At 46.5% G+C, this 24,066-nt stretch overlaps 1 protein-coding gene across 2 annotated transcripts in view; it reads right to left on the bottom strand.

Moving 5' to 3' along the window:
• The window catches only part of LOC146797862 (ubiquitin-like modifier-activating enzyme 1), a 1,073,449-nt gene that overhangs the window by 122,497 nt on the left and 926,886 nt on the right, over positions 1–24,066 (bottom strand). For both annotated transcript variants that reach the window (XM_085625059.1, XM_085625060.1), the window contains one exon: positions 11,075–11,176. In XM_085625059.1, the coding sequence (XP_085481185.1) occupies positions 11,075–11,176 (102 nt within the window). The remainder of the gene's footprint in view (positions 1–11,074; positions 11,177–24,066) is intronic.

Genomic DNA, 24,066 nt, shown 5'->3' with positions numbered 1-24,066 from the left:
AGCAGCCATGGGGTCCAGGAGGCTTCAAGGAAGGCTAGCTGCTGGAGGGCGACTGTCCCATGAAGGATGAAGGCCGCTGCGGTTTTAGTGTTCGGATTGGATCCACTAAACCTTGGCAACCGCAACCCACGCAAGAATCAAGAAACAGCTACTGGTGCAGACCCACGAGGTCTGAGCGAGGTCTCCAGCGAGGAGACGGGAGAGCAGGCCTGGAGCAACCAGGGGAGCTCTTGGAAGTGAAGATTGACCTCCGCTAGGGCCCACCAGTCGAGAGACAAGGGACCGCAGGAGGCAGCAATTTGGCGTGCGTAAAGATGGGCCCACGGGTCGCCGGAGCGGGCTAGAGCGTCGATCTTTGGCACAGATGCTGCTGAGAGGTTGGCTCAATAATGGGCCAAAGCACAACTTCCCCACTGGTCGGGTTCGTGCGCTGTGCAAGAGGTGTCCGGTGTCCTGGGGTATTGGGGATCTCGGCACCCACGGGGTCCACGGTGCTCAGCTTTGCTGTGCACACTCACTGGCCTCTGAGATGCTTGGAAACCCACCTCAGGGTAGGCAGAAGTCTTCAATGTCCATAGGAGCAGCAGAGTTCCAACTGGGTCATTTGCAGTGTTTTGGGTGGCTGCCAAGCAGGGGGGTAACTCCTTTACCCCAATGGAGATTTCTTCATTCAGCTGTGTGGCAGCTCGTCGAAGGTTCAAGTCTTTGAAGTCCAAGATTAATCTGAGGCTCAGGGGACCCTGCACCCACCTTTATCCAGGGATTAGGGGAGTGTCTGAATCAGAGCCCACCAATGAGAGTTCAGGTGGGAAAGGGTGGCTACACCCTCTCCCCTCTGTGTGTTTCCCGCCTGGGAAGGGGACAGGATGCCCCTGAACCGGTTTGAGGCGGTGTATGCAGAAGTAGGCACTGGAGAAGCCTATGTGCAAGTTTGAAAGACATCCTATGGTGCGCCCACCCAGTTCCAATCCACATAGTTGGAGCACCTCCCTGCAACAAGATTCCTATTGTCCAGCTGCCGTGGCTGGAGTTCTGCTCAGCAACAGGCAGCCAGAGTTGTGTGGGTGGCGGGTAGCATCCATTTTGTACTACGTGTGCACTTTTAAATTGGTGTCTAAAATCTGCCGCTTTTACCATATCACCCCTCTAGCAGGGGGGAATCATTCCCTCACTCCTATGGCTGGATTGGGGGTATGATTCCTCGATGTTTGACACCAAACATGACATGGTTCTGTGCAGCCACTCTCAAGTTATCACGCTATCGTGATTACTTATAATGCGGTTAAGAGTATATGGTATGGCTGCACTACAAACAACCTCGCAATAGTTTTAACGAAAGTTGCAGAGGGGCCCTACTCAGGTAGGGGTTCCCCCTCACATATACCTCAGCACCCTGCCTTGTAGGATTAGCAAGGCCTGCCTTAGGGGTGACCTATGAGGATATATGTGTTGTATGTAAGTGGGGTACAGGGTACCTATATCCCTGTAAGGGCTGCAAGCACCACCTTACCCAGACTACAGTAGTGGTCTGGTGGTGTCAGTTTATATATGGCTGTCCCAGGGTTGGCACAATAAGTGCTGCAGCCCTTGGTAGGCCTCTGAGGTACCTAGGGTACCATCTACAAGGGGCTAATAGGGTGTCCTCAGTATCCAATTGGTATGTACCTAGGGTACTCACATCAGTTTAGAGAGGAAGCAGATAGGCTGGGGTCCTGGATAGCAGGGCCACAGCCTGGCTAGAGTCAGAAAACAGTCAAAACATCAGCAAAAAGTTGGGGGCAACTATGCAGTCGATGCTACTCTCCTACATTTCCATTCTATGATTTGCTGACTACTTCTTCAGGAGTAGAAGGTCGCTGATGAAAACAGTAGGCCTTTACTTCAAAGAAAGAAGAGCAAGAACCTTTGAACTAGACCAACTCTTTTGCAAATTCATCGATAAAGGGATTCTCCAAAACCCCTGTATTACCCATATTTCTCCGGGAAACCAGGAAGCTACCTTTAAAAAATGCAAATTAATGCCTGTATACATCGTAGCAATCTAACAGTGAAATTACTACAATCTGACCTCCTGCCATCTTGTGAATACCTATGTATTGAGGTGGCTGGTAGCAACAATCACCCATGCCAATTGCACACGTTCTACCACCCCCCACGCGAGAACCTGCCCTTCATAGAACAGATCATGGTCATTATCTCAGCTAACGCGGATTTCGATGGCACTCAGATCTTCCTGGAGATTTCAACCTTCACTGGAATGATGTGAATGTTGGGGCGGTCAATAGCCTTACATCCTTCCTGCTTGACCTCAACCTAATCCAAATCTGTGACAGCCCCACACACATTAAAGGAGCTACCTTAGATGTTGTCATTGGTAAGCCCAATACCATCCTACTGGAATCAATCCTCCCGTGTGAATGGCCAGACCGCTATTGCATCACCTTCCTCATCCTGGATTCAGTAAGAGCTAGTAGAGTTTAGCCTAAGAACCCCAGACACTTGAAAAGATGTCTACGAAACATCAACTCACACGATCTGACTGCTCAATGTGATAACATCTTTCCTCCTCCTATGAACATGTCTTATGTCCATGACCTTACGACCCATTATAACCGCTCCATGACAAATGTATTAGACTCGGTGGCGCCATTACAGCTAAAATGACTGTCCTCCAAAGTCTCCAAACCATGGGTCAATGATAGTCTTAATACCAAAAGAAGGAATTTAAGACTTGCGGAAAGATTGTGGAGATCCTATCACTCCCTTGAACATCTCTACCATCTGAGATCCCTAAGTAGCATCTATAACAAACGCATCAGATGCTCGAAAGCCACCTTCTTCACAAATCAACTAGAGCAAGCAAAAAACCATCCAAAAAGCTGTTCGAACTCATCCAGTCTCAAGCTAATAGTCCTCCTAATCTCTCTGCATTGGGTCGAGGGACACAGCCGAATTACGAAGAATCCGCTGATTTCTTCATGGATAAGACTACTAAGATCGAAGCTGAACTACGCTCAGCCCTTGAGCACTTGTCGAGCAGTCCGCCTAACACCCTCCTTCCTCCTGGGTTGGATGTCACCGTGCCTGCTCAGCTTTGCCCCCACAAAAACAACACATCCTAGTGCTTTTTCAAAACCTTGGATGAAAGCACTTTACCCAAAACGCTGGCTACTCTGAAACCTTCTAATCACTACAACAACTCTGCCCTCAAACCTCTTCTCTGACATTAGAACCTCCACACTCCCAGTTTGGACTAAGATCGTCAATGCTTCACTTTGGCAAGGTGCTATTCCGGATTGCCTAAAATCGGGGCAAGTTACCCCTATTCTAAAGAAACCATCTGCTGATGCCACGGACCTCCATAATTTTCGCCCAATCTGTAACATCCCTACATTGGCAAAGCTCCTGGAGAAATGTGTGCTCACCCAACTGTGTAACCACATCGATCATTTCCAACTCCTGGACAAATTTCAATCTGGTTTCCGCCAGGGTCATAGGACAGAATCTGCACTTTCTCACATTGTAGATGATGTGCTAAGAATGCTGGATCAAAATGAATCTTGCCTATTGATCCTTCTCGACCTTTCATCAGCATTTGATACTGTCAAACATGATAACCTAATTGACCTCCTGGAACACAGGATGGGGTTGTCTGGGCCTGTACTAAACTGGTTCTCATCATTCCTTCACAACAGAACCCAAAGCTTCAAGGTGAACCAGTCCCTTTCTCATCCTTCTGCAGTCACGCTGGGGATTCCACAGGGTTCTGTGCTCCCACCCACCCTCTTCTAACTGTTCATGGAGCCTCTGACAGAAATTCTGAAATCATCCAGTATTCACTATCACATGTACGCTGATGATACCAACTATACCTGATGATCCCCTCCCCTGACGACATCAGGTCCCTCAACTCAGTCCTACTGAAAACACAAAGCTGGCTGACACTTTACCAATTGAAGCTAGATGCTTTCAAAACGGAATTCCTCCTAATTGCACCACACAAGCAATCTCCTGTCATAGAACATTGGATGAATCAGCTTACTGCTCTTAACTGTACGCCGGACATCGTTGATTCCGCAACCTCTCTGGGAATAATGCTAGACAAGAGTCTGAACATGCAGAAGCACATAAGTTCCCTCACCAAAGGAGCGAACTTCCAACTCGGCATCTTAAGGAAAATTAAACCTTTTCTCCCTCCACATGACCTAAAGGTTGCGATCTCAAAGCTGGTCTATGGCAGCGCAACCTTTTGCGGCCTCCCAAGAGTGAAGACGGCTCCTCTTAGGGCTGCCCTCAACTCTGTTGCTAGGCTCTTAACATGCGCTAAAAGATACCACCATATATCGCCAGATCTGTTATCCCTGAACTGGCTTCCATATGAAGCTCGGCTACAGCTACAAATTGCATGCATAGCACACAAGGCCATTCATTTCAATACCCCGCTGTACTTAGCTCAAAAACTGAAGTTCTCAGGTGGATTGAGAGCCTCCAGAAGCGCCAGCACTTCACTGCTCAAACCACAAAAATTCAAGAAAAGAAAAATCTACAATCAAGCCTTCTCATGTTTTGCCCCGGGGATTTGGAACTCCTTACCCCCAGAAGTCGCGCTGAATCCTTCCACTGTCCTCTTCAAAAAGGAATTCAAAGTGTTTTTGATAAAGAAATTTCTGCCTTAGATAGGCTGCTCCAATGGAAATTGAGGCCATCCTTGCAGATTTGTGTCCTAGCTGCAAAGGCTCCCATAGGGTACCTGGCTCTACAAGGCTATGAACTTTCGTCCTTGTTTGCTCTGTTTTGACTGCTTGTATCCTTCGTGATGTATAAACTATAAAGCTCTCTGATACCCTGGGTGGAGATGTTCGTGCTATAGAAAATGTTCTAAATAAATAAATTAATAAATACATGTAAATGTATATAATTGGAATCAGTTGCAGAACCCTGCAATGTGCACATACATTATAAATGCTATGATGGAGAACTCAGTCAACAAAACATTAAATAAAAAATACTTTGAAGAATAAAAAACGTATTGGCAAGTAGAATTGTTCAAGACAAAAAGACCGGCAAAAAAGATGCTTGTGAATAAAATGAGAATGCATCATTACTTGTATTTAATTTCTCTTGAATGTGACAATGCACAAGATATCCATGTAAGTAGCAAGCCTGGTATCGCTCTTTATCAGGACATACAACTGAGCAAACATGTCAAAACAGCAAAAAAAAAATTGGGGTAGTTATTGTGTATGCAATATATATACTAAAGAGAAAAAGATACCCATTTGACCCGTATTCCTTCTGTAATGCTTACTAAGTGCAATTAATATACACATATATTGTGTTTTTCTGTGTTTGTAAATCGCCATCTACTGCTCTCTTATGCACAACACAAACGGATTGGTCACTAGCCTGCAATCATCGCAGGGAATCTGTAATATTGGCAAATCAATCTTTATTTCTTTGTATATATCAACTATTTTTAGACATTCAGTAAGCCCCACACATTCAAAGCATAAAAATGGTTGAGGGTGGTAAGGGAAAGGGGCTTAAAGGGATCTCTCCTTGTAAAAGGCAGCTAAGTGATTCTGGACAAAACAAATATGATGCTTTTTTTTCAAAATTAAAAAAACTGCTAATTCGGGTTTAACAACCTAGAAATGTCATTCATTTTGGAAAATTTGATGAAACCGGTTTCTCGAGATCAGTTTTGACCATGATCATATAAAACCTCTAGCAACACTCCAGAAGGCTTTAGAGTTGTGGAATTTAAGACATACCAGATTCTTTGAAAATTGTTAGTTATTTTAATTTTTGAGGCCTGACCTGCACATGTTTCCCATTAGGCCCAAAACCAGAATGCTTCAAGAAACAACTTTGATATATACGACACTTGGGGCCATATGTAGGTAACCTAGAAATACCGATTCCTAAATACCGAATTTTACCGAATCGGTACTTAGAAATCGGTATTTGCTATGTACCTAATTTTTCGGTAACTCTTACCGATTCGGTAAAAATCGGTAAATGTTTACTGATTCTACAATACCGACCGGTGTTTCCGAAACGGTATTTACCGAATCGGTAAATACCGATTAGGTATTTTCCGAATCGGTAAATACCGAATCGGAATTTACCGAATCGGTAATTCAAATGAATAGCAATTGAGGAATCAGCCAATCCTGTGCAAACCACACCCCACCCAACCCAACCAGGAAGTGGCCACACCCAGGCAGGTGCACACAATCAGCAGACTCTGGAGAGGCTGGGAGTGCAGAGGAGAGCAACAGAGCCAGTGGCTGAACTTGCACAGGAAACTGACACAATGGCCAGCCCGGACACAGAAAGAGATGGAGGGGAAAGGAAGAGGAAACTCAAATTCAGTTCAGAGGAACTGCAGGTACTTGTGGAGGAGGTGGTGAAGCAGCACAATAAGCTGTTTGGAAAGCAGTCCCTGCAAGTGGCTGAATCAGAGAAAAGACGGATCTGGCTTGGAATCCAGGCGCAGGTAAATGCCATCGGAGTGACCCCCCCGGAACATTGATGTGCTGAAGAAGCGGTGGTACGACATCCGTATCATCACAAAGAGGAAGATGGCTGATCTGAAGAAAGAGGCCAGCCGGACAGGAGGAGGAAGGAACAGGGCACCTGCCCTGACTGAACTTGAGGAGCTCGTGGAGTCCACGATTGAGCCCGAAAGTGTCGTTGGGATTGGGGATGCAGACAGCTCTGCCAGAGCTGCTACCAAACAAGGTAAGATGCATGCACAGCATTGTGCCCCCCCCTTCCCCTATCCCAAATCCCCAATTGGGCAATGTGAATCCCACTCCAGTACAGGGGTTTGTGCATACCAGCAATGCATTATGGGACATGTAGTCTGTGAAACCCCTATCATGACAAGATTCGCACAGAACAACAAGGCATGTGACATACATAAGCGATAAGCAGGTAGAGGACAATGAGATAGTGATGCAGAAATGTATTATGAAGTAAGCAATGCAGGGCTGCAGGTACACTGAGCTGATGTTGAATTTCTGTCCACAGGCGATACTTCGCGTAGGACTGCTCAGGAGAAGGGAGAGAGGGCACCCCGGAAGGACAGCACAGAGAAGGCCACCACGAGTGCTGGGCAGACAACAGCACCACAGCCAGCATCACCACCACAGCCAGCCACGCCACCACAGCCAGCCTCGCCACCACATCCACCCTCGCCACTCCTGCTGGCCTCACCCGCATCAACATCACCTGCATTGGTCAGGTCTAGGAGGCGTGCAGTTGCCAGACTGCATGTGTCAGAGTCCTCATCAGAAGACTCGAGGGGGGAGGAAACATCCACTGTGCCACTGGATGGTAGCAATGCCGGTTTGCCCTCCGCCTCTGAGGGAGCACACACAGGTGCCAGACGCCACCGCAGGGCTCGGGTGCGCAGTCCACCTCCACAGGGTGAGAGCCATGGTGTATTCTTAGGGCTGGAGGCCACCATGGTGAAGGTGCAGCGGCTACAAGGCAAGGCAATCCAGTCAGTACAGCGCCAGATGAAGAGCCTAAATGACACAATGGGCAACATTGACAGGGGCATAAGCTCAATGGCTGAGGGCATGAGGGAGATGGCTGCGGGCATGCGGGACATGTCCCAGTCCGTCATGCTGCTGTGCACAAAAATCGATGAGGACAGAGCAACACGGCGGAGGGAGAGGCAGAAAATTGATCACCACACAAGGGCAGTGAACCGTCTAGCAACTGCCACTTCTCTGCTCTGCAGGCGCTCCGTGGCAATGCAGGAGGGGCTTGCGCACTGCAGCAATGATGTGTCAAGGGGGCTGGTGAGGGTGACCAGTGCACTTGAGGTGCTGCTTACAAGCCACTCTGCCACCACTGGTGCTGTGGATGCTGAGGACAGCGAGGACACCACCAGTAGGAGCAGCATTACCCCCCCTGTCACAGACACACGGAGGAGCATCAGACGGCATGGGGCTGCCACTGGTCCCAAAGCCAGTGAGGACACTCAATCACTGGCATCCCGCACTGTAGTGCGTGGGCGCAGACGCTGATGCAGCACACAATTACAGGACACAGTTGGGTGAAGGAACCCTTGACTTCCAACTATGGATGTCACCAATTTGATAGGCCAGTTTTGCCGTTGTGTTGTGGCGTAGTGCCGGCTAATTAAAACTACGTCATAGCATCCAACTACTGGCTGTGTCCCCTTACTTACTTAGAAATAGTTGCATGTGATCTCTGCCCGTCTCACTCTCCCATCTGTTGCTGCTGCCACTCCTGCTGTGTTGGGCTCTGGCTGTGCAAACTCATCATCATTGTCCTCGAAATCTGTTATTTCCACCTCTGTACCTGTCTTTGTGGCAAGGTTGTGCAGCATTGCACAAGTGGCAATGATCTTGCAACAGATGATGGGTGTGTACTGGCGTGCACCTCCGCTTTTGTGGAGGCAGCGGGACCTGCTTTTCAATAGTCCAAACGTGCGCTCCACCACATTGCGTGTTGATTTGTGTGCCACATTATATCGTCTCTCACTCAGGGTTGATGGGTGTAGGTAGGGAGTGAGGATGAATGACCGCACGGCATAAGCACTATCGCCTAGGTGAGTAAGAGAGTACCATTAGTCACATACCTCAATACACATTCATATGCTGTAAGTATTAGGGAGTGTCACAGTGATTTACCTAGCAGGTATCCTTCTCCAAATTCTCCGGCAACCAGGCGTGTGTAGATCCCACTGTTGTGGAAGATGTAGGAGTCGTGGGTGCTCCCAGGAAACTTAGCTACGATATCAGTGATTATGTTGCCTGCATCGCAGATTACCTGCACATTCATGGAGTGGGTGGACTTTCTGTTCCTGTAGATGTGCTCAGTGGCTGCTGGTGGGCAGATTGGAATGTGTGTGCCATCAATGCAGCCTATGACATGCGGGAACTGTGCCATCTGGTAGAAGTCGGTCTTTGTTTTCAGCAGTTCAGCCTGTGTGTTTGGGAAGCTAATGTAGTGTTGCATTCTCTGCATCATGGCATCCAGGAACTTCCTGAAGAAACGGGACAGGCAACTCTGGGGTACCCCGCCTACCGCAGCTATCACCCCCTGGTAACTGCCAGATGCGAGTAGATGTAGGCTACAGAGCACCTGCACATGTGGTGGTATGGCATGCGCCCTTGTTGTTGGATGGTCCAGGAGTGGGTGCAGGTCCCTTATCAGGTCCATGATGGTTTGGGGGTGTAGCCTGTACCTTTCATGTATCTCAGCCTCAGTCTGTTGGAAGAGTGTGATGCGCTGTCTGTAAATGCGTTCCTCCCGTCTCCAAATCCTCAGACCTGCTGCCTGTAGACGTAGGCGCCTTGCAATCACATACAGAGCCGCCATGGTGTTCCCGCTGTTGCATTTTGGGATTGCTTATATGCACTGTGGCTGATTACCACCTGCTTTCACTCTGTGTTAATTACCGACTCTTAAATACCGAATTTCATGGAATTCGGTAATACCGCATTTACCTATATCTCTTTTCTCGTTTTACCATTTCATATTTACCGAATCGGTAAATATGAATTCGGTAATTATGAATCGGTAATTTAGAATTCGGTAAAGATGAATCGGTATTTAGCGATTCATAATTACCGAATCCTTCTTTTTGGACTCCTACATCTCAATTGGCTGAATACCGGTCGGTAACGGGATATTTACCGAATTTCGGCCGTTACCGACCGGTATTTAGCTATCTACATATGGCCCTTGGTCCTACTCTGAACAGTGCGATTTTAAGAAGCTCTTTGTGCTTTACACTTTATTTGAAATAAATTACAAAGTTCATCAGGCACCTCAGGTAGTACTGACTACTTTGGTAAACACAATCTTCATCAGATTACAACAAACAGGTTTCTAACATTCTTTTAAACTGCAGATTAAGACATGATCTCAGAGTAAAAAAGACTGTATTTTACAAGGGGGTCCATTTGCTAAGTAATTACGGCAGCTTTTTAAAACTCTTCCTAGGCATGTCCAACGTAGATCCTGTAGGAGTGAATCCATGTCAGATTTTGAGGCCATACTCATAAGGTAATTAATAAAAACCAATCACATAGTCAGGAGTTATTATGAAAATGTGTCATAGATTGGACTATCAGGCCTACGTTGGATACCTCTGTTGTAATAGGAGTGGGGATTATAACTGTACGTTGCTCCTGGTTAGTATATTTTAATGCTCTATAAAGGGTAAAATGGAACATGGCCATGCGTGTGACTGTAAAGAATGAAAGGATTCTTGAAATATACTTGAGACTCAACCCGGAATCAGTGCTTACCAGTAAAACAATTCACAGTGGTACAAAACTGTAGGATAAGCTTTCTACTGTATCAGGGCAATCCAAATTCGGCGACAGATTTGGTTCACGGAATCAAGAAATCTCTACGAATCAGCATTCTGAAGTCATCTGACTGCTCTTGTTGAATGTAGTTTCAAACTAGGCATAAGGTGTATCTGACATAATTTACAATATATTGACAAAAACCAGGGAAGCTGGAAATATGTCCCTGATAAATAAGTAAACAAGACCTCTGTTTCACTCTGGCTCTATGCGTATACACTCTTCCATTGGATAATACATGCAGAAGGCTTACGGCAAACTTTGTTTAAATAACAAATCTGATGAACTTCGGAGGATATCTATTCGGATGCCTTCTAGGTTCTCGAAGAGGGGAACGGTAAGGAAAGTGCATTGCTCAATATGTTCCTAATCAAATTAGAAATAGATTCCACTTGAATAAGATCCAAAATTATGAGAAGGTAAATTGACACAGGTGACCATCGAATCTCTACAAGTCAGGAATATGAAGTGTTTCTACACCATGTCAAGCAATGCCATAAAAGGTATGATTGTTCCATAAAGCATTGGCAATCTTAAAATGGATTACTGAAAACTGTGTAATGTGGAGATATATGTGCATACATCTTACGTAAAACAGCTATGAATGTCTGACATTAAAATGTTTTATCCCTTTAGAAAAATCTCTCCTGATATAATCCTACTAGAATGGCAATATAAGTTATATTATGAGAATTAATCTTAGTAATTACCTTAAGATTGTCCAGAAGTTCCTTAAGTGTCATTTCCTGTCCGTCTGCTTTAACCCCCAGCACATCAAATCGATCCCACAATGTGTACTCCTTCTGGTGGAACTGAAGGTAAGAGAAGGAACAGAGAGAATAAAACTTGTGAGAGGAGAATCAACACAACATAAAATGTCACTGATCATACTACGAAGCAGATGTGAACATTGGAGACCGGCAGGAAAATCATATCAGCCTCCTTTTGGTTGTACCGAGCAAATTCCGACTGGTTCTTATGAGCAGACACCCTAAACACTAACAACGCCAGAGAAAATCAACTGGTTCTTTCAAGATCTGCAGCTGGGTGATATCATTTTACAAGATTTTTTTCTTTCATGGTCTTGACCAACATGTCACAGTCGGCAAGAGCGTGGGAGCTACGCACTACGCGTGATCTCTCCGCCTTTAGGAAAAGACTTGCTGGCACATGCATCAACCATTTTTGCGCGCGCAAACGGTGCGATTCGCAAAAATCGTCCGTTTGCATCCGCAACAAGGGCTTCTGCGATGCATCAGCCTCTCAAAATTTAAGAAATCACACATTTTTTAGATTTCTTAAATTGCAATTGCATTTAAGGAATCGCAAATTGCGATTCCTTAAATGAAATGCATGATGGAATCGCAAATTGCGATTTTGCTAATAAGGGGCGCAAATTACCATCAATTCGTACTTGATGGTAATTTGCAAAAACTTTGAAAAATACACTAAAGTGCATTTTTCAAAGTTGCAGGTTACACACACACATGCCCTTGGGGCATGTGTGTGCGCAACATGTGTGCACAGATCAATTTCAGGAGTGCAACAGGGTGTCCTTTTGACACTCTTGCACCCTTGAAATTTCATGCGCAATTTGCGAGTACCTATTGGTACTCGCAAATTGTGCATGCAATCTCCCGTTCATTCCTATAGGCCTGTAGGCCCATAGGAATGAATGGGAAGGCATTCCTTAATTGCGAGTCGCAATTTGCAAGTCGCAATTAAGGAATGTTTGGGAATCGCTAATTTTATAGCGATTCCTACATGCATAGGCTTTTGCAATTTCTTAATTGCGATTTCTTAATAATCGCAATTAAGGAATCGCAAAAGCCTACATTGATGCATGTGCCTGTTGGTTCTTGTGCATAGGTCTTCGCTGAAGGTGCTGTTACGTCTGTTTAGCGCCGGGACACTCTTTGGAGTAGCTGTGGGCTGTATAAATCTCAATAATGTAACATGTATGCATCAGTTGATGCTTTTAAAGGCGTTCTGAATTTACAACCAGAATGGCACCTTGACTGATGACAGAGTTCAGCTAAATGGACCACAAAGTGGAAGAATGAGTGAAGCAGGTGACATGGCTTAAAGAATGGACCGAGGGTATCACGCCAATAAGGAGTCCACAAAGGATGTTGCTCTATTATATGCTCCCGGACTTAAGCTCTGTACATATTGTATTCTAATTTTACCGGGCAAATATAATTATGCGTCTTATTGCCTGGGTTTTGCCAAATTTACACACGCATGGCAATAAATCTTTTAAATATTTTAGTAGTACAACAAGCACTGTTAAAACCAATAGTTTCAGCCTTGGCAAACATGCAATTTTGTTTTTGCGTTGTAAACACATGAACAATACAGTTATTGTATAAAACAAATTGCTGAGCTAAAGTGAACTCCTTTTCAGGCCGCAATGCACATGTGATCAGAAAAAATGAAGTTATTCACAATCCAAGAGAGCCAAGGGATGAACTGGGCTAACCCATCACCCCAGGCTTGATGTTGTGGGTTGCAAGCAGAATGTGAATGACACTTGAACAAATCAAGAGATGAAAAGGACTGACTGACAACTGCTCAGTGTACATACATACGTATTTTTATTAGGATTTTTGGAAAACATGAGGCTGGCGAGACATCTAAAGCTGCCTCCAGGCCAGAAATGACCTAAAAAGTACTTGGCAAAAGGACCAATGTCTTTTCATTTCTGTGATCAGGAAGCCAGCAGACCTCGAGTTGAGACAGATGCTGATTTCCAAATGTAGCCCCATCTCATTTGCATTTCTATGTGTATTTTATTAAAACCTTTCAAGGAATAATGCTTCTGAGAGAGCTATGGTACAGCTAGAATTATAGACGAATAACTGTAAATAACAGGGATGTCGTTCTTTGGGGGTGTCTGAGTGACAGCAGATACACGAGAGAGAAGCCCGAGTTGTCTATACGACTTTGAAAAACATCGCATTTTCAGGTTTAATTTATGCATAGTAACCAGGGCCGGACAGGCCCTAGCGGGCACTAGGCATTTTCCTGGTAGGCCGGAAGGGTGGCGGCCGGTTTTTGAGCGATGGGGGCCGGTTTGGTTACGGGGCAGTTTTGTAGTAGTGCTGCAATAGCGGTCCACTGTAAGAAAAGCAGTAGCAGTGCTGCTTCTCAACAGCACCCCCTCCACCCCCCACCAGGGCCGGTCCAGCAGAATTGCCAGGACTGGTTGTGTTCCCAGTCCGGCTGTGATGGCCACCTACATTTCATCTCCCAATGCTGTCACCAGCTGTGCAGCAGCAGAGGATTCATACAGTACGTGACCTCACCTGCCCTCACCACTGCCCCGCATTACCCTGGTGTTCTGATGCACTCTAGCCAGCCTTCCCCTCCTACAACCACATTTTTAAAACAGTGGCCTCCTCTCAGAATTACTCTTTCCTCTTCTTCCCAAATATAAAAAATACACTTTAAAGCCTGCCACCCTCCCGACAAACTCTCTGCAATGAGCTACCCTTACCCAGCATAGCAAAATCCATACCTGCCTTCCTGACACCCACCCACACCATCCTCTACACCGTGGTTAATCTGTAAAAACAAAAACATAAGCGCAGGGGCTCTCATTAAGAGGCAGCTTGCACCAGCCCATTTCTCCCGTTAGCTCCGCCTAAAACAGAACCAACTACTGAAAGTGGGGAGAGGATGTGGCCTAATAAATAGCCAGAGCTGCCGGGTTTGGAACTGAGGAACCAGGTTCGAGTTTGGAATGTGTACTTAACTGGTGCTCATGAAAAGCGCTGGTGTTGGTGATTAAGTGCCGGTGCTGAGAACCAGAAACCACCGGCCCAAATTAAGCATGTACTTTTCCCAGGGCCAAAAACCATAACTTGTGCCCAGCCACCCACCTACATTACCATCTCTTAAACTCTTTCCCTTTCTTTGCTGAAATATACATACAAAAATACCTGGCTTCCTGTCGCCCATCCACACCACCATGTGTATCTTCCCTCCCTCTCCCAAGGAAGCAGCGCGCTCCACTCTCACACACAGAACGGAGGCGGCATGTTTTCCCTTGTCAGGGGAGAGAGTGATCGGCGGCGAAAGAGACACCAGCATTACCCAATCTCCCTCGGGTCTACAGAGACCCAAGAGGAGGAGAGAGTGTGGGAAAGACTAGCAACTGCCATTTCCTCGCTCTTCTCAGGACTCTGGGGACGAGCAGCAAACACAGTGGAAGAAGCAAGCACTTCCCATGTTACATAGGGCCTGATTAAAAGTTAGGCGGCGTGGGAGCGGACCGCCACGCCAGCGCCCCACTCTCACACCGCCAAACTCAACCGCCAACCGTCAGCTTGTTTAGGAATTTTCTCCAGGTCTGGGAGGCGGTGCTTTGATGGTCCCACAGCTGGGCCAGGCTACGGCATAGCCGTGGGGTAGCCAGAGAAAGTTTCTTCACGGCATGGACTGGTGCAGTCCATGCTGTGCAGGGGACTGGTGCAGTCCATGCTGTGCAGGAACTACGGTGCATTCAGACAGGGGGCACAACAAATGCCCCCCTGCATCGACCCCCATGCACCTGGGCAACATGGGGCCCTAGAGGGCCCCCTTAGATTCCCGACCACCACACATTTCATGGCGGCCTAACCACCATGAAAAGTGTGGAGGTCTGGAACCTCAGAATCTGCTTGCTGCCCCAGACTACTGCGCCACCGCCGAGGGATCGTGAATCCCCAATGGTTGCGGTAGTCTTATGGTGTCTGACTGCCCAACTCATAATGCGACCGTCGGACCGCCAAGCACCACCACCAGGAGTTTGGCAAGCCATCGGAATGCCAAGCTCATAATTAGGCCCTTAGAAGCACTGGTAATAACTTCTGTTTCCCACTGTCGTTAAATCACAGCACTGAAGCACCAGATTTCGATCTGGTTACTAACAATGGTTGATTCCAATGGAAGACACACATAAGGCTTTTTTTGAAATAATGGATCAAACGTTGTTTCATAGAAATACACAATGATGTGGAGGGTGTGTGGACATATAAACCAGGGTGTCAAATGAGAGATCACACAACAGTACGATACAGTAACATCCACGTTCACAACGTGTTTAAAATGATGCAAAATCCGCTTTGCTCAGGTCCCAGCAGGAGGGGTTATTTTTCAGGGATCCATCCAGTCTGATTTGGGGGAGCCCTGAACCGCTTTGAGGATGTTCAAGGAAGTAGTTGTCCTAAGGTCGACAATAGAAGGCTCCTACACTGTCAAGAGAAGTTACAGAATATATGTGATTCTGTAGAAAAGGTAAGGGTGGGTAGAATAATGTAATCTGGAGCAGACAAAGGCGCATTAGTAGTGGATTAGTGATCTGATGTTCTTGGAAGATGGAGCAAGGCCATGGATGCAACTGAAGACTGGAACCAGAAAGTTGTGTAAGGATATTTGACAGCCTGGTGGCCTGAAAGCTGGAAGAGAACTGTGGGGGAGAGTGTGGTAGGGTGGGCACAGTGTGGATGATGGAGGGGACCTTTCCAAGGGGCTGATAGATGCAGTGGAGGAGGAGGGTGTTGTAGAGGCTGACTTTGCTGAGCTCCAAAACATGAATGAGTTCTTAGGGAGGGTGACAGGTGAATGGATTTCTGGGGAGTGTTTTTGAATGATGAAGAGGCTTTTGAAATGATGAAGAATAACGGTCCAAACTTTCAGGTTGCATCTGCTTTGGCAGGACTAAGGGCCTTATGTAGGTAGCCTAACATTTACCACTTCATAAATACCGAATTTTACCGATTCGGTATTTATGAAGTGGTAAATGCTATGTAGGTAATCAGTCGGTAAAAATTACCGATTCGGAATTGGTCGGTAATTAAGAATCGGTATTTACCGATTCGGTAATGGTAACTGGCTTCCCATTGATTCCTATGGGCCAGGAGGCCCATAGGAATCAATGGGAAGCCAGTTACCATTACCGAATCGGTAAATACCGATTCGGTAATGGGGGGAGCACAATCAAGGGTGGCAGGGTGTCACAGTGACACCCTGTTGCACCCCTGATTCCTGCATGTGTGCACATGTGGCACACATACATGCCCTAAGGGCATGTATGTCTGCCACATTGCACACTTCTAAGGGCCAAAAAATGCTTTTTCTAAGACATTCGTCATTTACCACCAACTTGTAGTTGGTGGTAAATAACGAATCCACACAACACCCACACACTCCCCCTACATCTCATTTCAGGATTCGGTAATTACCGAATCGGTAAAATTACCGAATCGGTAATTTTACCGATTCGGTAAATTACCGAATCCTGAAATGTCCCCCCTACATACCAAAAGCCTAAATACCGGCCGGTAACGGTATATTTACCGAAAATCGGCCGTTACCGACCGGTATTAGGCTACCTACATATGGCCCCAAATCTTTTACTTCTACCTGTTTTTACAACGCCTTTCCTCCGATAGCTCAAAAGGCTTGGCTTCAATCATTTCCTTATTTCTTTAGGGCATTGTATTTGCTTAACTGCGCCTCATTTCATTATTTTTTACATTATTTTGTTGTTACCCTCTGTTCTTTGGCTTGCAAGTGCCACAAGTAAGTCCCAGTGTAGTATGGTCTCATTCCTGTTTCCCTGCTGTCTGTGCTATGTATGTGGGTGTGTACATGTCATGCAAGGGCACGTGGTATACATGATCTCTTTCCCGCCACTTAATGAGGGCAAGAGCGCACACGTGCACCTCAGCACAGGCGCTTTGTGCAAGAAAAGAAAGGGCCAGAAAAGTATTTTAGACTCTGTAATAAAAACCAACCACCCGCTGATAGGACAATCTACCTGATCCACGCTCAGTTTGCGTACAGAGGTCCACTGCTCAGTTACTTGCTTGGCCTTTGTAATCTATTTTAATTCATCCCAGTCTTCTAGCATAGACATTTTCTGCAGAAGAAGGCTATGTGTTGTCAATTTATGAAGAACACATTTTTGTATTTCACAGTGGCTTCTAATATTAGACCTGTTTTTTTTTACTAACTTCTGCTAGGTGGTGTAGTGTGCTGTTTATTTTGTCACAATTGCTTACTTGTAGGTTGGAGTCAGTTCTAGTGTCAGTGATGGATACTCTCATGATGGTGACAATGCATCCTTTTTCTCAATCTGTCTGGGACCTTTGGTTATGGTTTCGTCGACAATAACCTCTTGTTCAGTCACCTGAAGGTGGTTTAGTCCAATGGACTAATTATTATGCTTAGATCCAGGAGACCAAAATACATTTTTGGTCGGGAATCTGCCAAAATATAGGTGTGATTATGATCAAATCACTTTGTTTCCATTTATTTCAAATTGTAAATATGAGTACTATAACTGTAACGTTTTCTGCATCGTGATGTTAAAGTGATATGTGTCCACTGCGGCTCCAAATCAGGTCCTGGTTTCTGTAACCACATCAAACCCATTCCATACTGCTTAATGTGGTGCGCTCCCTGAATACCGAAAGCACTACATCGATGGGATGAAAATCAGATATTAACAGGTAAGTCTAGATTTTCTATATGTAACTCCACACATGTGCATATGTCTTTAAGGTACATAGAAGTGGAGTTAGGAAATGTAAATCTATATTTCCCTATATGCATGTACCTTTCGATATTTCGTCCTTCGATACTCTGTCCTTGATAGTCTTGTACCATGATACTGTTGGTGTTGATAACCATAAGTAGAAATGTCCTTGTATAGAACCTGCTGTTAGAGATGTTTCTGCCACAATACAAATGTTCTCTGTACAGTGACCTAGCTGAATCTTTTATCTCTGTGATTTTTTTCTTGATAAGAATGAAAATATATAAAGCACAAATAGTGACTCAGAGGCTCTCAAGTCTGTATGTTGCTGAATCAAGCCAACTAAAAGACTAGCCATAGAGTAATAAAGGTTAGCATTCACACTTTCAGCATCCCGGGGGCCCTGTTCTCCCCAGCACATTTAAGATCTATGCCCACTCTTGCTCAGGTCATCCAGTCATACATTTCAACTTGCATATGCCGCATGTGCCGCATGGCAAGTAGACATCCATGTCTTCCTAAACTCTGGGCTGGACGGTCGCCAGTTGACCTAATCTCCTTCCCTACAATCGAGCAGGAGCTTTGTATATCAACTACATTGGCTACATTTACCGCTCAGCTTGAACATAGCAAGTCACAGCAGCCTGCCTCAATAGGTACTTGTGCAAATGTCATATGGTCACAATGTGCTGAGATCAACAGGTCAGAAAATGGCCTATGTTATTGGCTGACGGGCAGCTGATGACAGGTGAGCTGGGCTGGTCGACAGTCACACAGGCTACTGCTGTGTAGAGGGCCAATGAGAGCAGCTAAGATGGGCTGGTAAAGATGCTTGTTTACCGGCGATAGATGATCAAGGGATCATGGATGTCCCAGACAGATGGTGCGGGGGTGGGGGGGCATTTCTGGGAATATCTTCTAGACTGATGAGAACTTGTTTCTTTTAGACCAGTGGTTCTAAAACTTGCGACTTCCGTGGAACCCCTGCTGAATCACTACTGGAATTAGGGGACCCCAGCCTTACAGTACTTGTGCTGCTCTAAGACTCAAGCTAAGTACAGCAACTTCATTTTTAGCTGCCATTTTGAAATCCCTTTGTATTGACAGAGAGATTAAAAAATTTTCATTTCGAGAATTATTTTACTTTATTAATCTCCTACTATTCATTAATTTGGCAAACAGTCGCAGAACCCCCTGAGTAGGCGTGTCAGACTTCCTGGGGTCCGTGGTCTCCAGGTTAAGTACTGAAGTTTTACACAGCTGGTGGGTGGCTCGTGTTTGTTGCTGATGGCTGCTGACCAGGTGAGGGATCATGATGGTTCTCAGTAAATACTAGGCAAGTGAGGCTTGTGGCTATGGTTACCTGGTAAACAGTGCCGGGACCAGTCTTGCTACTGATTGCTTAAGGGCATGAGATGCAGATAGCTGGTGGGCAGACGGGGGCTTTGCACGCTGGTGTGTGGGGGACACCCTCCAAATGAGAGTTGATTGACAGGTGTTCCAGAAGCCCTTGAAACACTGCAAGTATGACTGGCTCTTCATCGTACCCTATCCATCTACGCCATGCCTGGCCTAAACGTGTTGCTCCCTATCCTGGGGACCACGCGGAGTCAGGAGAACAGCATCGTTCTGATCCCCCCCTTTGTGTGATCACCCCTTGTGTGTGGTAAAACCCTGTAGGAAGCATTCTCTTGTCTACCCTCCAATGTATCAATGTTGCCATCACTTAATGATCTAGATCAGGAGGGTCTTGGGGGGAGGACCCCAGAAAGTTAGCAAAGCCTGAAAAACGTCCTCTTGACCGCAGGTCGTCTCTGGTGGTCGAGTCAAATGTCAAGGTCTCCCAGTGAAGAAAAGTCAACTGTTTTTTAATGCAGTTTTATATAGCGGGAACCCAACCCGAAGGTATTGGGGCGCTTTACATTGGCACCTGTTACATTACACAAGCACACATTTATTTTTGGTAGGCACGGGGAGATTATGTGATTTGCCCAGAAACACAGGATGTTGAATGAGCCGACACCGAGACTCGAACCTGGTTCCGAGACTCGAACCTGGTTCCTTAGCTCCAAAGTTGGCAGCACATCAAGATGAAATGCTATCAGAATTCACTGCTTTCTTACTTTCTCTTGGCTTCTTAGTCAATGAACGGTCCATGGTATGCCCAAGCTTTGGCCCTGTCAGAGTAACTTCTGAGGACGCGTGTGCTTGACTACACGCACCTCAACAGCTCACCCCCCAAATGTGCCTCGACTCCTTGGTGGAGGACCAGCGATATCAATAAGGATATGGGAGACAGGAGACCCCTGACACCGATCCCGTGCCTGTGTCTCGGGGGTCGACCTCTCCATCAAAACACAGGAAACAGGAAATATAAAAATAGGGTCTGGGCAAGGGGAAGCAGCGGCCTAGACAGGCAGTTTATGCTCAGGCCATCTGTACTTTTTTAGCTTCAGATACATAAACAGATTTTGGTTTATGTAAAGGGGAAGCGTGCTTCAAATCCCCTCCCAATATTTACATCAGGGCCCTTTCAGTTGTTTGGATTAATGCCTCGGCAGACACGGGCATATACACTATGTGGCATGTTATGCACAGACGCCCACCAGAGAGAGGTCCCTTATGGACCCAGGGCACTGGGAGGTAAGTGATGGGGGGGGGGGGGAGACAGGCTTCCTTTGGGAGACGCACACAGCACGCCTTGCAGGAGAGAGAGAGAGAGATGGTGGTCCTTGAGAGAGATGCCCCGTCCGTGCCGCCCGCAGGGGAAGACACTCTGCGTGTGATGGAGGAGAGTGGAGAGAGATACTGTAGTCCATGGGAAACAGGAGAGAGAGACACACGGTGATCCTTCAGGAGACCCAAATATTGCTCGAGCGGTGAGAAACAGGTTATGATGCAAGAAAGAGACAAATGAAAACTATTTGATATACCAACTCTAATGAAGTTGTGTAATGTGCCGCTAACACTAACAACAAGTACTAGAAACTAACTCCGGGGTCCACAGAGTAGCACGCAAAGCGCTAACGCCTAGGCAGGGCTATTAAGGGCAGCATAAACAAACAACAATTTGCTGCCTGGAGAAGAATGGAAAGAGAAGCTGTGCTTCTTGGGAGAAATAAACATACAATACTCCATAAGAAGGGCAGCTGAAACAATACGACTGGGGAGGTTCACATTTTGTGTCTGGGTTGCCTAAATTATGCGGCAAGAAAAGGCAGATTATGCAAAGTAGTGTTGCCCTTTTTGTGATAGTATTATTAGTTCTTCATTTTGTCATGTTTACATATGTTTACATATGTCTGGGCCAAGGTTTCACCTTATTAGTACCAGCTCGACATCCAAATATAGCAGTAATCAACTGAAAGATGACCAGTCAACCTTTAGGGGATCCCTCGGGCATGGTTTGGGTCAGCATCTGAGTTGGCACTAAATTTTGAGAATGGAGGGTAATCCTTACAAATTGGCAAGGGACCCTGACCATAGAGGAGTGCCCACGGATGCGAAGAGAGTTGGCAAAGTAAGGCAGTGGCCAATCATGATTTTAATTTGGCGAGCGAGGGGTCGATGTTAGGAGTGGCTGTGACTCGTCTGCGTTCTCTGTGTTGATGAGACCTCTAATTCTGTACCCCTTGATTGATCTAAAATTGGAGTCCTTCTTCTATTTTTGCAAAAAGTCTTGTTTTTTAAGTTTTCAAAATCTGGTCAGCGTATGCCGTGCTCCAAAGGGAGGAACGGAGATGCGCACCGTTCACCACGGGGTGGGGGGGCAATGCATAACGTGCACCCTGGGAGGAGGAAGCAGGTGTTGTGCAGTATAGAAACGAAAAGGCGGCACACGCTGAGTTCCACGAATCAGACCGTGAAACGCATACAGGGCTCACTGGCAAGAAATGAGGCTAACAGAAATATGCAGTTGAAAGGAGACGCTGCTGCGCTTTGAATCTGCGGATGGACATGTGGCGCTTTATTAGAGTGAAATGAGGTACAGAGCTGTGTTCTGAAACAAGATGTGTTGAGAGGGCTAAGCCAGTGGGGCTGTGTGAGAGAAAGGAAGGCATCCAATGAGTACACAGCACTCTTTAATAAAGCTGAAACGAGCTGGCTTAGGAAGCAATTGCAACATTTGTAAATTACAGGTGAGAATGTGGCCTCAGGTGCCAGGTGTGTGACGCGTTTCTCCCATACAAGTGGTCGGGGCCCCAGGGCTGTGGTAACATCTCACGCTCTCATGAGCAGCCTCTGATCTCTAACGCGGGTCGCTGCCAAGGGTCAGCGGAGTGTCTGCCGGCCCTGGCCCGAGGAAGCCTGACTTCGCTCAGGCCTGGCAGGGCTCTGCTCCCATCTGCCCTTCGGATGTGGATGCCAGTCCTGCCGCAACATGCCCCTTCGGTCCCTTCCCGGCGCAGGCAGATGAATGAAGAATGCCGGCCCCGTGCCCGGCAGCAGGAGGGAGGACGCACGCTACGCTGCTGCAGAGGAATGAGGTGTAGCAACAACACCAGGACGCGTACCGTGTACCCATCATCCCCTCCCCCACCCACCGTTCGCCCCCGTGGCACGCTCCTCCGCGCTGTGCGGTTACATTGTGCGGCACACTGCGTCCGTGCCAGCTGACTGTAGGGCGAAACAGAACTGGAGCCCTCACAAACCATACAGGACCACATCAAAGACACGAAGGGCCCACTGCTTCAGGAAGGTGTGCCAAGCAGGGGGCAGAGCTGATCAAATCAAGCACAAAGCCCACGCGTCTGCAGGGAAACAGAGTGTCATGGGACAGGGTTGACACTGCACGAGTATCACACACACACCCTGAGTCTCTGCAAGAAACTCAGAGTGCTGTGTTAATGAGGCGGAGAACGACTCCTACACGCCAGCTCTGCAGGGACTGCCAGGGCGCAGGATTACAGCAGGGCTCAGTGGCTCCTGCACTTTCAGGTCTTGTAGCAAGGTTGTATGGCTGGCATACTCACAGTAGGGCCTGTACATGCGGCCCCTGTGTCAACACCCGCACTAGGCTGCCGCTCACTCCACTCATCATGAACATTAAAAAGATGTTAAAAAACACAGGCACGACTGCATTTAAAGGTTAATTGAAGTTAAGGAAAGGAAGTAACCAGGTTGTCCTGCACCACTTAACTTTAAAAACACCTTCATTTTCAAAGCCATCTTGCAACAGAAGTGTAAAAATATGATAAGATTTCTTGCAAAGTTCAAAATGTGTATTTTACTACGATGCAGAACCATTTCATCTCAGTATATCAGATAATATCAGGGCACTGAGAAGTATTTATTTGCAGTGATAGTTTTAAAATATTAATTTAGAAACATTCTTCTTGCACACTGAACACAATGCCAATAGTGAACTAAGGCAGGTAGGTTGGTATGTGCACTCTTTGGGTGGCCTAGGTTCCTATTACACATAAACATTATAGTTTATTAAATCAAGTACAGGAGGACGTTTTGTACAGTGCACATCCTGAAGTCATGAATTTTGAGGCAGTCATATGTGAAAATGAAGAAAAGGGAGGGAAAGTGAAATAAACCAATTGCTTAGGATCACACAATTAGGCAAAGTGGGGAAGCTGGGTAAAATTCTAGGTTTTCTAGTTTCACATTGTGCAATTCAGCCAATACCCGCCTTACCTCCCATCGGACACCGCTGGCATCAACCTCAGTCACGTCATAGACCAATCTTTGTGGCCATTGTGAAAATGTTTGTGAGTACTCATTTATTATGGGGACTCTCAGTGTGTATGACCACAGAGGTGGGAATGACCCCCCTGCATTGCAAGGTTCTATTGGGGACTCTGCGTGAATGGTTACAGAGGTGGGAAATGGGAATAGCTCCTGCAGGGGCTTCCGTGTGGAGGATTACAGATGGCGAAGTCCTTCTTGTATTGTTAGAACCTGCATGTACTCCCAGGACGCAGAATTACAGAGAGGGAGGTTTAACCTCACACTGAAATGGTGCAAGGAGTCCCCGAGAGACTAACGCAGCTGCAAACACTATCCTACTTCACACACTCAAATCCTGCAGGCTGTCCCAACGGGGTGAAACATTGAGACTGACTCAGCACTCTGTCAGTGTCATGACAGATCGAATAAGAGGCAGATCATTGCAATGTGAGACCTAGGTGTACACTCACAGAGACAGGGTCCTGCTCCCCACTCAAC

This window comes from Triturus cristatus, chromosome 9 (genome assembly GCF_964204655.1).
Source record: "Triturus cristatus chromosome 9, aTriCri1.1, whole genome shotgun sequence".
NCBI classification, from domain to species: Eukaryota; Metazoa; Chordata; class Amphibia; order Caudata; family Salamandridae; genus Triturus; species Triturus cristatus.
The sequence above is the reverse complement of the archived record's forward strand: the minus strand, read 5'-3'. Positions and strand labels throughout refer to the sequence as shown.